This window comes from Oncorhynchus nerka, linkage group LG9a (genome assembly GCF_034236695.1).
Source record: "Oncorhynchus nerka isolate Pitt River linkage group LG9a, Oner_Uvic_2.0, whole genome shotgun sequence".
NCBI classification, from domain to species: Eukaryota; Metazoa; Chordata; class Actinopteri; order Salmoniformes; family Salmonidae; genus Oncorhynchus; species Oncorhynchus nerka.
The window spans coordinates 12,532,571-12,545,255 of record NC_088404.1 but is presented as its reverse complement, the minus strand read 5'-3'; the positions used below and the strand labels follow the sequence as shown (position 1 = coordinate 12,545,255).

Genomic DNA, 12,685 nt, shown 5'->3' with positions numbered 1-12,685 from the left:
TTTGACCTTGCTTCCAGCAACCAAATGTTTAGACGTGAACCTCAAGGACTAGGCTGATACGTATCTGTACCAGTCTTGTCTTAGTGTGTAGTTAGCTCCTCCCATTAGTCTCTCTCAGTCCGTTAGAGTGCAGGTGAGTTGGAGTGATGAAGGGCCACCTCACTGACAACTCTGCAGTGAGCACCACACATTCACCCACAACTATACACAGTCACCCACAATTATACCCTCTGTTAGTGTGAGACGAGTCTCAGACAAGACGGGTGAATGAGAGTAAGGGGAGCACAAGACAATCTGAGATGTTGCTACACAGGAGAAAGAGTAGGGGCGGAAAGGTGGAGAGAACGAACACTGGAACTACTTTGTCTCGGAGGCTGTCTGTGTACAGGTACGTAACAGCCCAGTCCTTGAGGTTCACGTCTAAACGTTTGGTTGCTGGACCCAAGTTTAATGTCAAGTCAGCTCTCACATAGCAAATGTATTGAGCTCACTCTTCCCCAAAGTCTTGTGTCTGTTGCCTCAGATGTCTTTCAAACAGCTCCTTGCGTCCTCCACTACGGTCACGTGAGTTCATCAACCAGATCTTGATCTCCTCTGCAACTGTTGCATCTTGAAGCCTGGGTTGGGTAGGGCTTTTCCTGACTGTATCTGAAAAAAAATCACATTTGTAACAGTGAACTGGGTGTGGTATGCAATATGAAGATGACCAGACTCTGTGGACCCGGTGACAGGTCCAGTTGAAGACCCCAGAGCATACAGACATATAGGGGTCAGATCATAGGATCGCCATATATCATGAGAAAGCAATGGGTGTCTAGTAGGAAGATGGCAGAAACCATATTTTACACTACGATAAACTCCCCCCCCCCACATATAAGCAGCATATGTCATGCTTACTATAGCCAACCAGGTTCCCATGGCGACACATTGATATTGTACATAATTAACATGTCAGGCCATAGTCGGAGATGGAGTTGAAACAGTTGCAGTTTCAAACATTTAAATCACAGTTGTCTAGGTGCTCGAAAGAATGTGAAAATGTTTGAGATTCCACCAGATGTACCTGCAACAACCTTCCTTAGCCCCAGGTTGTAAAAGGGTATTTTGTCATTTGTGCCTTTCCAGTTGAGCTGCCAGAGCATAACTTATCATCCTTCTTGTTATCGCTTGGACATCATAACCGCCAATGGTCCCCAGATATGTCATTTAAAATCAAGGGAAATGAATAAAAGCTAAATGTGTAAAGGAAAGAGACACTATTAGTAAGAAAGTAATTACTGTATTGAGTGAGTTTACCAAGTCTCCTAGACTTTGGTGGTCCTCAATGTTTTGTTCCAGGCGATCAAGTTCATCATAGTTTTGTAAGGGTAGGCTGATGTCGTCAGATAAAGTGACCTCCTGCTTTACTTGATCGAGAGACCTGACACCACTCTCTCAAGCTGTCAGTCTGTCCTTAATTTCTTCAAGTGCATTGACCAAGTACTATCAATACCTGACAAGAAAGCATCTAATCACAAACTTTGACCACATGTACTCAGCGAGACTTAAAGCCCAATTGCGTTATTTTTATAATTTCGTCTTAGCAAAGAATTTTGCAAGACATGCCTACAGACAGAGAGTGGCTAGCAGGCACTAAAGGATTGCTTGGAGTCAGAGAGCGTCTTGCAGATTGGGGGTGACTCAAAGAAAGTGAGTTGTTCATAGGGTTGCTGGTAGACGGAGAGTTACTGGGAGGTGAAGGTATTGGCACACTTAATGGTAGTGGTGGGACTGGAAGCACAGACTACTGGACACAGGTCTCTTGCACTTGGAAACATCTGTTGCCTTTTCGGAGGGGCTGGCTCCAAATCAATGTATTGCTTGATTGTTCTGGTGAAAATAGAAAATGATTTCACATACATACCAAGATCACAAAAATATTAATGTAAAGATGCTTCACATAACTTTTGCTGTAATTATAACCGCTATTTATTTTTATAGCACTTGCAAGCCAAAAATTGCCCACAACTTGTGTAAATGTCATACCACATGCAGGACACACGGTTGAACCTGCTGTGCTTTAAAGTTGTCATCTCATATGAAATCAATGTACTCCTCCCTGTGCGATCATCTCGTAGGATGTTCTGTACCAGTCCCAGGTCTCCTTTAACACAGTTGTCCCCAGTGGTTGTGGCAATGCTGAACTGTTCAAATATAGCCTTTAGAAACTGGGTGCAGTGAGGGAGTGAGGGAATGGTTGGGCCTCTATATAGTGTGTTCTTTTCAGAGAATGTTTCTTGTCATCGGTTCTCTTTATGGATGGGAGCGTTCTCTCGAGTAATTTGGTGATTAATTTGTTTGTGAACAAATTGTGGTTTCCGGCAGACTTTCTTCAACTTGTTCATAGTGTCGTCTTTTCCTTTTGAAAACTATCTAAGGACCCAAACCTCCTCATATCCTCTGCCAGGAATCAGATTATGGACTTTGTAGACCAACTCTTCAATGCCATACAAATTCTCAAACTCACTGAGGAAGTGTTTGAGGTCATCTGCATAGCCACAGTAGTAACAGCACAAGGCAGGGAAGTTGCTGTAGTGGGAGAAGGAAAGGATGTCTTGCAACACGACAGGGCCTGTGTATAATAAGAATTGGCAGAATTCGGTTCCTTTCCATCTGTCTATTTCTTCCAGTCCTCTTGGTTCTCTGAAACTCCCTTGGAATGTGCTGTCTGATTTGACACCAACCTCTCAGAGGTGGCGCTCACTGCCCGATATCCCAATCTACAAGAAAAATCCCTTTTCATCTAAAAATACATCAACTTCCGAGTTACTCTAAGACAAACAGGGTGCATGTAGTCAATAATGAACGTTGTGACTATGCCTATGTTCAACAGGGTAACAGGAGATTGTCCTTTATTGTGATTTTCATCTTCCTGTCTCAAACTGATCTGTGTGGAGTGTAGCTGGTTTATCTCGGACATAGACCCCTTCCTGAGTGCAGCACTCACACCCACTGTACCCATAATGGCCCTTAATGTTATTGTATGGAATAATCTTGCTGGAGCATCACAAATGACACAACTAAAATGTAAAGGAATGATTTCCCTGCCACATTAAAACCCTCCTGATGGCTGATTTCACAGCCCCAAAGGGGCCCCGCTCAGTCATGTTTGCTGGGTAAGGCCCGAGGAGGTGTGGTATATGGCCAATATACCACGGCTAAGGGCTGTTCTTTTGCACGGTAGAGTGCCTGGAGACCGCCCTTTGCCATGGTATATTGGCCATATACCATAAACCCCTGAGGTGCCATATTGCTATTATAAACTGGTTACCAATGTAATTAGAGCAGTAGAAATAAATGTTTTGTCATATGGTGGTATCGGGCCTGATATACCACGGCTGTCAGCCAATCAGCATTCAGGGATTGAACCACCCAGTTTATAATGTGTAATAAGGCCTTTTTTTTTGTGAACTTTATACATTATGTGACCCTAACATTGACAGAGCCCTTTCCTCAATTATTTTTAAAGTAGTAGTTCTATTAAGTTACAATTGACTGGGTTTTTCTCTACCAGTATGACTTAATATGAATAAGTATACCTTTATTTTGAATCAGTTCTTGAATGTAGCAGGATAAGAATACCAAACACTTATTTCACAATGTTGCAGGCAGCACTGATATTCCGGGTGTAGATGTACTGCTGTGTGTCCCAATAGGGGAGGGGGGGGGGGTCCTTTATCCCAACTAACTAGAGCATGGAAATCTACTTAATGGGTGAATTGTGTGTGCCTTGCAGTGACTTGGTTGGCTACTCACTGCTGCTTTTGATGCCCGGGAATCCAAGGCTGAGAAATCTGTTTTGTTTTCCATCATGAAATTAAGGTAACTCCCTGTGATTACGTTTTGTTCTGTAACTTGGATATGCAATTTTGACAAAAGTTTGGTTGTTGTTTTTAAAATGTTATTCTTGAATTCTGATCAGTGTATTCTGCTGTCATTGTTTCCCTTAGATATTCTGAGTTGAAGTTGCTGAAGGAAGTATCTGCACAACTCCTAAAACGTGGCATCACAACATTTCACAGGAGATTATGCAAAAATGGTCATGTCAGCCCCTGCTATAATAATGAAAAAAATATTAAAAGACTTGACTTTGAACTTACCCTCATTGTAGTATTGAAGTCGGATTCAAATATTTATATTCTTTATATTTCTAAAAAAGTATCCCCCTCCCCTCCAGATGGTCTCTTCCTTGTCCACCCGGCAGTGTCCCAGGCATTGGCAGAAAACAGAGCAGTGGTGGCACTAGAGAGCACCATCATCACCCATGGCATGCCATACCCACACAACCTGAGGTATGTGCTGCAAAGATGTCAACATTTAAGTCATTTAGCAGACGCTCTTATCCAGAGCGACTTACAAATTGGTGCTTTCACCTTATGACATCCAGTGGAACAGCCACTTTACAATAGTGCATCTAGGTCTTTTAAGGGGGGTGAGAAGGATTACTTTATCCTATCCTAGGTATTCCTTAAAGAGGTGGGGTCAACATGGGAAGGACTTTGTTAGACAGAAAGTCCCTGATATAAAATATAATCCATGCTATCAAGTTTATTTATTCTAGCGACCTTACATGTACCTACCTCATTTAGCAGACGCTCTTATCCAGAGAGACTTACAGGAGCAATTAGTGCCTTGCTCAAGGGCACATCGCCAGATGTTTCACTTAGTTGGCTCAGGGAATCGAACCAGCAACCTTTCCGGTTACTGGCCACACGGTCTTAACCACTAGATTACCTGCCGCCCTTAATTCAGTATTAGAAGTTACTGCTTTCAACAGTCACTGTTTTTCCTCATTCAGCACAGCCAAAGCGGTAGAAGCCATAGTAAGGACAGAGGGAGCCATTCCTGCCACTGTTGGGCTGCTCCAGGGGAGGGTTCATGTGGGGTTGTCTTCAGAAGAACTGGACTACCTAGCACGGAGTAAGACGTCGCTGAAAGTGTCCCGACGAGACCTGCCCTACGCCGTCAGCAAGGTGAGCACCTGTCAAGGTTGGACAAACAACTGAAAAGCCACTCCATTCAGTCTTATTCAGATTGAATACCTTGCTTACTGGTGTGTGTGTGTGTTCTCCAGGGTCTCTGTGGTGGCACTACGGTTTCAGGCACCATGATAGCAGCACACAGAGCCGGTATCCATGTCTTTGTCACTGGGGGTGTTGGAGGAGTGCACCGAGATGGAGAGAATAGTAAGTACAATATCCCAAAGTGAAATGTAATTGGTTTGAAGCTATTGTAGCCTCAGTGAAATGTAATTAGTTTGAAGCTACTGTAGCCTCAGTGAAATGTTATTGGTTGGACGCTACTGTAGCCTCAGTGAAATGTTATTGGTTGGATGCTACTGTAGCCTCAGTGAAATGTTATTGGTTGGATGCTACTGTAGCCTCAGTGAAATGTTATTGGTTGGACGCTACTGTAGCCTCAGTGAAATGTTATTGGTTGGACGCTACTGTAGCCTCAGTGAAATGTTATTGGTTGGACGCTACTGTAGCCTCAGTGAAATGTTATTGGTTGGACGCTACTGTAGCCTCAGTGAAATTACAGAAATAGAAAACAACAAAATGTATTGAAATTGTTAACTGACCATCTTCTCAGGTATGGATATCAGTGCAGATCTGACAGAGCTAGGCAGGACTCCCATTGCTGTGGTCTCAGCTGGAGTGAAGTCCATTCTCGACATTGGCCGCACCCTGGAGTACTTGGTTAGTGGTTATTGCTAGATGGTTTTATACATGGACAAATGCAGAGATTCCATTGCAAGAGATTCCATTGTAAGAGATTCCATTCCAGAAAATTCCATTGCAAGAGATTCCATTGCAAGAGATTCCATTGCAAGAGATTCCATTACATCGCAAATAATGATTAATAATTGTGTTTTCTTCAGGAGACACAGGGTGTGTGTGTCGCCACATTTGGGACCTCCATGAATTTCCCCGCTTTCTTCTCTCAACAAAGTGGGTTTACCTCCCCTTACCATGTCAACAATGCTGAGGAGGCTGCAGATCTCATTGGTGACGCAGCTCAATATTTTATGTCTGAGTAGCAACATTTTCCAGCTGACTCAAAATTGCTGTTATTTCAGGGTCATTCTGAGCTGATAATCTAGGCATGATTATAAGATATCATGCTTATGACAAATCTTACAATGTATTGTGACTGCATCATAATGTACTATACCTGTCTCTTTCCCCTGGTCTACAGCGGGTAACCTGTCCCTGGGTCTACAGAGTGGCCTGCTGCTGGCTGTGCCCATCCCTAAGGAGCATGCAGCAGCTGGAGAACAGATTGAGAACGCTATACAGGCTGCACTGGCAGAGGCTAAGTAAGGAAACACTGCATTGTAACATAATATTATCTCTCCACCTGACTTGACTGTAGTTGAATTAAGCAATAAGGCACCTAGGGGGTTTGTGGTATATGGCCAATATACCACGACTTAACGGCTGTTCTTTAAGCATGACACAACGCGGAGTGCCTGGACACAGCCATTAGCCGTGGTATATTGGCCATATACCACAAACCCCCTAGGTGCCTTGTTGCTATTAAAAACCAACGGACCAGAGCAGTAAAAATAAATGTTTTGTCATACCCATGGTATATGGCCTGATATACTACGGCTGTCAGCCAATCACCATTCAGGGCTTGACCCACCCAGTTCATAATCCCCAATACATGTTTTTGGATATGTATGTTGCCTACTGGTAAATACCCATTACATTTCTGGGTGTTTATATATGGATTGTGCGACTTTCTTTATTTTCATAGTTTATAGTTTATTCGCCGTTAGTCAGCACCTCCACACAAACACATTTTTCTGGGTGTGCGCCAGCTCATGTTTTTTTAGCCTACTAAGGTATTGCTATAAACCCCTATTTATTGAGAACTTTTCATGGTCTGTCTGTGCTGGTGTAGTTTTCTGAACAGTTATTTCCTGATCTCTAGATAGCCGCTTGTATGACTGACAACACAGGAAGTTGCTTATCAGAGTTCCTGTTTGGTTGCCTTGATATGACAAGAAAAATATCAGCATTTCACCTCAGGCACACGATTTAACTCTGTTTCCTTCGTACGTATTTCCCCTGTAGTGTTAAAGGTATCAGAGGAAGGGATTTGACGCCCTTCGTTCTTCAAAAGGTCAACGAACTGACCCGAGGAAAGTCCCTCCAGGCTAGTATCCTTCTCTGATCAATAACGTGGTGTGAGAAAACCACGCTGCAGAGAGAGAGGGAGGGATCATATCAGAGTCATTCTTAGTGTAAGAAAATGTTTTAAAAAATGATAATAATCTGACATAATTGTGGTTTTTATAACTTGTTTTATCGATGTATAACTGAATGTTTGTATCATCATTACATTAAGGTCCCTTAATTTGATATTCCCAAAGATATCGCTCTCATTCATAATAATGCCAGGGTAGGCAGTCAGATAGCCTGTGCACTGTCTAAACGAATGCAGAAGAAGACTTGGACACCTGCTCCTCACGGAAAGGAGAGAGAAAAGATTCGGACTCTCAGCCAAACATTGTGAGTACTAGTCATATGTTCATCATCAATACACGTGAACCAATCACTCTTGTCTTGCAGAGCACATCATTGTTCTTACTCTAGTTTTAGCTTGATGGACAGTGTGTAACATGCTTAGTGTACAATAACACTGGCTCTTTCATCGCAGGTTGTCATAGGTGGTGTGAATGTGGATTTTATTGCCAAGGGGAAAACAGATAAGCTAGTGGTACGTTCACACAAACTCTGCTAATGTCAAGCATCTACTACTGCATGTCTGGAATATTCAATTGATGTCAATGACACATGTTTTTTTTTGATTGCTCAACAGTTTGGACAGACGAATCCTGGAAGTGTCTGCCAGTCATTTGGTGGAGTAGGAAAGAACCTTGCTGGTTAGTTATTTAAAGCAATAAGGCACCTCGGGGGTTTGTAGTATATGGCCAATATACCACGGCTAAGGGCTGTTCTTATGCACCACTCAACGCGGAGTGCCTGGACACAGCCCTTAGCCGTGGTATATTGGCCATATATCACAAACCCCCAAGGTGCCTTATTGCGTTTATAAACTGGTTCTCAACGTAATTAGAGCAGTACAAATACATGTTTTGTCATAGAATGCTGTTCATTGAATACAGCTCGGCGTACAACACAGTAGTGCCCACTAAACTCATCACTAAGTCAATGACCCTGGGACTAAACACCTTCCTCTGCAACTGGATACTGGACTTCCTGACGGGCCGCCCCCCGTTGGTAAGGGTAGGCAACAACATGTCTGCCATGCTGATCCTCAACACTGGGGCCCCTCAGGGGTGCGTGCTTAGTCCCCTCCTGTACTCCCCATTTACCAACGACTGCATGGCTAAACACGACTCCAACACCATCATTAAGTTTGCTGACGACACAACAGTGGTAGGAGGTCAGAGACCTGGCAGTGTGGTGCCAGGACAACAACCTCTCCCTCAATGTAAGCAAGACAAAGGAGATGATCATGGACTACAGGAAAAGGCGGGCTGAACAGGCCCCCATTAACATCGACGGGGCTGTAGTGGAGTGGGTCGAGAGTTTCAAGTTCGTTGGTGTCCACATCACCAATGAACTATCACGGTCCAAACACACCAAGACAGTCATGACGAGGGCACGACAACACCTTTTCCCCCTCAGGAGATTGAAAACATTTGCCATGGGTCCCCAGATCCTTAAAGTTATACAGCTGCACCATCGAGAGCATCCTGACCGGTTGGGTCACCGCCTGGCATAGCATCAGGCGCTACAGAGGGTAGTGAGAATGGCCCAGGACATCACAGGGGCCGAGATTCCTGCCATCCAGGACCTATATACTAGGCGGTGTCAGAGGAAAGCCCTAAAAATTGTCAGAGACTCCAGTCACCCAAGTCATAGACTGTTTTTCTCTGCTACCACACGGCAAGCGGTACCGGAGCGCCAAGTCTAGGTCCAAAAGGCTCCCTAACAGCTTCTACCCCCAAGCCATAAGACTGCTGAGCAATTAATCAAATGGCCACCGGACTATTTACCAGACTATTTACATTGACCCCCCGCTGCACCAATGTGTTGGAGGAAACACCATGCACCTGGTGACCTGGTTAGCGTGCACTGCACCTGGCCCGCCACAGGATTTGCTAGTGCGCGATGAGACAAGGATATCCCTATCGGCCAAACCCTCCCTAACCCGGACGACGTTAGGCCAATTGTGCGTCGCCCCACAGACCTCCCGGTCGCGGCCGGCTGCGACAAAGCCTGGGCGCGAACCCAGAGTCTCTGGTGGCACATATAGTGCCCGAGACCACTGCGCCACCCGGGGGGCCTACTGTGTTACTTTTTATTATTTTTTACTTTAGTCTACTTGGTAAATATTTTCGTAACTCTTTCTTGAACTGCACTGTTGGTTAAGGGCTTCTAAGTAAGCATTTCACGGTAAGGTCTACACTTGTTGTATTTGGTGCATGTGACAAATAAAGTTTGATTTGATTTCAGCATTCAGGGCTCAAACCACCAGTTTATAATGTGCAATTATGTCTACATAGCTCCTATATGTGGAAAAAAAGGTTAATGAACCTTTTACATTGAGTGAAACAGTTTAATGTTGACTTCTTGTGTGATATTTTACCCACCAGACTCTCTGAGCAGAATGGGCCAAAGACCTCTCTTCATCTCAGCTATTGGAACTGACTCTCACAGTGATGCTGTGCTGAACTACTGTCGGCACATGGTATGTATGTGGAGAAGATTTAGAGAGGTGTTCTGAGTTGAGATCAGCACGTTTCCATTCAAATCAGAGTTGTGTGAGTTACTTATCTCAACTCTAAATCGGGCTTTTAATATGTGGTAACAACTGAATGTTATGACCATGTGCAAAGCGGAATGAATCCCTCTCTCCCATAGTATTCTGTCATGACATGCTTTCCTCTTTTGATTTTCCTTTAGAACACCAGTGGTGTTGCTGTGCTTAAGGAGCAGCGGACCGCCACTTATTGTGCCGTAATCACTGAGAGCGGAGATCTGAGTCTGGGATTAGGCGACATGGACATTCACCAGCAAATCACAGAGCAGTATGTGAGTATTTCTGGGGCTCCCAAGTGACGTAGCGGTCTAAGGCACTGCATCTCAGGGCTTGAAGGGGTCACTACAGACCCTGGTTCGATTCCGGGCTGTATCACAACCAGCCGTGATTGGGATTCCCATAGGTCGGCGCACAATTGGTTCAGCTTCGTCCAAGTTTGGCTGGGGTAGGCCACCATTGAAAATGTAACTGACTTGCCTAGTTAAATAAAGGTTTAATAAAAATAAATATTTCTGAAGCAGGTACTTCATCTACATTTAAACTGTAAAAATACTCTGATTTACTACACATAAAAGTACACATATCTAATGTTCTTGTTCATTATTGTGTTTTTTATAGAATAGCACTGAAAAATAACAACTTTGCCCATCTCTACATACAGGTGTCCCAGTTTGAGGAGAAGCTCTCAGCAGCCTCTCTCATGTGTCTGGACGGCAATATACCCGTCTCCACCATCAACTATGTTTGCTCTGTCGCCAAGAAGCATGCAGTGCCAGGTTAGCATATAGAGCTGAACGCTTTGACAGTCATCAATAGTGATCAATCACCATTTTCTTACCATCAGTGCATCGCTGTGTGATCAGGGCCCATATTCACAAAGAATCTGTGTAGGAGTGCTGATCTAGGATCAGGTCCTCCCTCCCCACGTCATCCTTTTCATTATGATCTAGGATCAGGTCCTCCCTCCCCACGTCATCCTTTTCATTATGATCTAGGATCAGGTCCTCCCTCCCCACGTCATACTTTTCATTATGATCTAGGATCAGGTCCTCCCTCCCCACGTCATCCTTTTCATTATGATCTAGGATCAGGTCCTCCCTCCCCACGTCATCCTTTTCATTATGATCTAGGATCAGGTCCTCCCTCCCCACGTCATCCTTTTCATTATGATCTAGGATCAGGTCCTCCCTCCCCACGTCATCCTTTTCATTATGATCTAGGATCAGGTCCTCCCTCCCCACGTCATCCTTTTCATTATGATCTAAAAAGGCAAAACGATCCTATATCAGCACTCCCTCTCTGAGACGCTATATGAATACAGACCCTGATGTGATAAACTTGTGTTGCAGTGTGGTATGAGCCAACTGATTGTGACAAGGCCTGCAAGCCTTTCCTGTCAGACAGCTGGAAAGCCCTGGCCTACACTTCCCCCAACCTGGCTGAGCTGTGTACCATGAACAAGGCATTGGGCCTCCTGACACCTGCAGGTATGATAATCAGTCATTCCTGCACTGAGATCATTTCTGGAGCCTACTGTATATAATATGTAATTAGCCTGGACGCAGCTATCTTTGTGCTGTGGAGCCAACTCCTATGCTTGGTGTAACAGTGACCATAGGAGTTGACACTTCGCAAGACATCACAAACAGATCTGAGTCCGGGCTAGTATAATAGGTAATGCACACACTATGAAGTCTTTGTTTGAAAGCTCATCATCATGCACAAACTCCTGTCTGATTAATGAGGATGAGATCTTGTCTTGTGGTGTCAGTGCTACCTAGCTCTGTGGAGGAAGTGCTAAGCTGTGCCATGGTTCTCGCACGCCCCCTGCTGGACCACCTGCAGTGTGTGGTGGTGACCCTGGGGGCCATGGGAGTGCTGCTGTGTGGAGAACATAACGCTGGGTCTGTAGACCTGCAGCCTAGGAGAGGAACAAGGGTAAGATGATACTATGTGTGTGTGTGTATATATATATATATATATATATATATATATATATATATATATGTGTTATATCTCCGAACATTATGGTGATGATGTTTTTTTGTTTTCCAGAAGGGTCGGCTATGTGCCGTCCACTACTCTGCTCTGGCTCAGACCGCAGCCAAAATGGTGAATGTCTCAGGAGCCGGAGATAGGTCGGTAGCTATCTAGGGATTTAAAAAAATAAATCTCCATAGGTGAATGTTGGTTTCCCACACACCCCTCTCTTCCCTCCTCAGTCTTGCAGGTGGGATATTGGCTGGTATGTTCCAGAGCAGAGACACTCACAGCTGTGTTAGGATGGGGCTCCTGGCAGCACGCCTGTCACTGGCCTCCCCACATCCCGTCTGCACCACTCTGACCACAGACTCTGTGGACCCAAACAAGTTCCAACCACCCCAATCGTGGCCTCAACCCAACCTCCTGTGGATGGAGGAATGAAGAAAGATCCATTACTATTATGTTATTATCTTGTTCAACCATCAACATAACTTTTCAATGTTTAGTTCAGGGGTGTCAAACTCATTTTATCGAATGGGCTGCATTTGGTCTTCATCGAGGTCCAGAGAGCTGCACTGAAAATTGGTTATATTTCATCACTGTCAAAATTTGCTAAATATTGTCCATCGTTTTGGGAATTTATTATGCTCCCTGACTGTCTAGCTTTCCATTATGTGATTGTTTGACACCCCTGATGCTGTTAATTTGTATACATTTTGTCATAATTTTCAATAAAATACTTTAATGCTTCGACTTACTAAACTACTGTATTTCAAATGCCCTATCCTAGGCCTATCATAGGTATGTTGACTGAAAATACAATTAACTATATTTCCCACAATGCACTGTTGATAACCTTCTG

General features: G+C 44.2%; 1 protein-coding gene across 1 annotated transcript in view; it reads left to right on the top strand.

Annotated features, from left to right (window-relative positions):
• The window catches only part of zgc:136858 (uncharacterized protein LOC678543 homolog), a 24,462-nt gene extending 11,886 nt beyond the window's left edge, over positions 1–12,576 (top strand). The window contains 20 exon segments of the mRNA XM_065022327.1: positions 3,776–3,861; positions 3,990–4,078; positions 4,217–4,331; positions 4,838–5,012; positions 5,114–5,225; positions 5,632–5,738; positions 5,921–6,047; positions 6,238–6,358; positions 7,122–7,207; positions 7,421–7,528; positions 7,531–7,559; positions 7,708–7,767; positions 7,870–7,933; positions 9,674–9,768; positions 9,984–10,112; positions 10,502–10,616; positions 11,190–11,327; positions 11,612–11,778; positions 11,896–11,978; positions 12,063–12,576. Of these exon segments, the coding sequence (XP_064878399.1) occupies positions 3,851–3,861; positions 3,990–4,078; positions 4,217–4,331; positions 4,838–5,012; positions 5,114–5,225; positions 5,632–5,738; positions 5,921–6,047; positions 6,238–6,358; positions 7,122–7,207; positions 7,421–7,528; positions 7,531–7,559; positions 7,708–7,767; positions 7,870–7,933; positions 9,674–9,768; positions 9,984–10,112; positions 10,502–10,616; positions 11,190–11,327; positions 11,612–11,778; positions 11,896–11,978; positions 12,063–12,264 (2,133 nt within the window). The 5' untranslated portion in view covers positions 3,776–3,850 and the 3' untranslated portion in view covers positions 12,265–12,576.
• Positions 12,577–12,685: the final 109 nt, after the last annotated feature.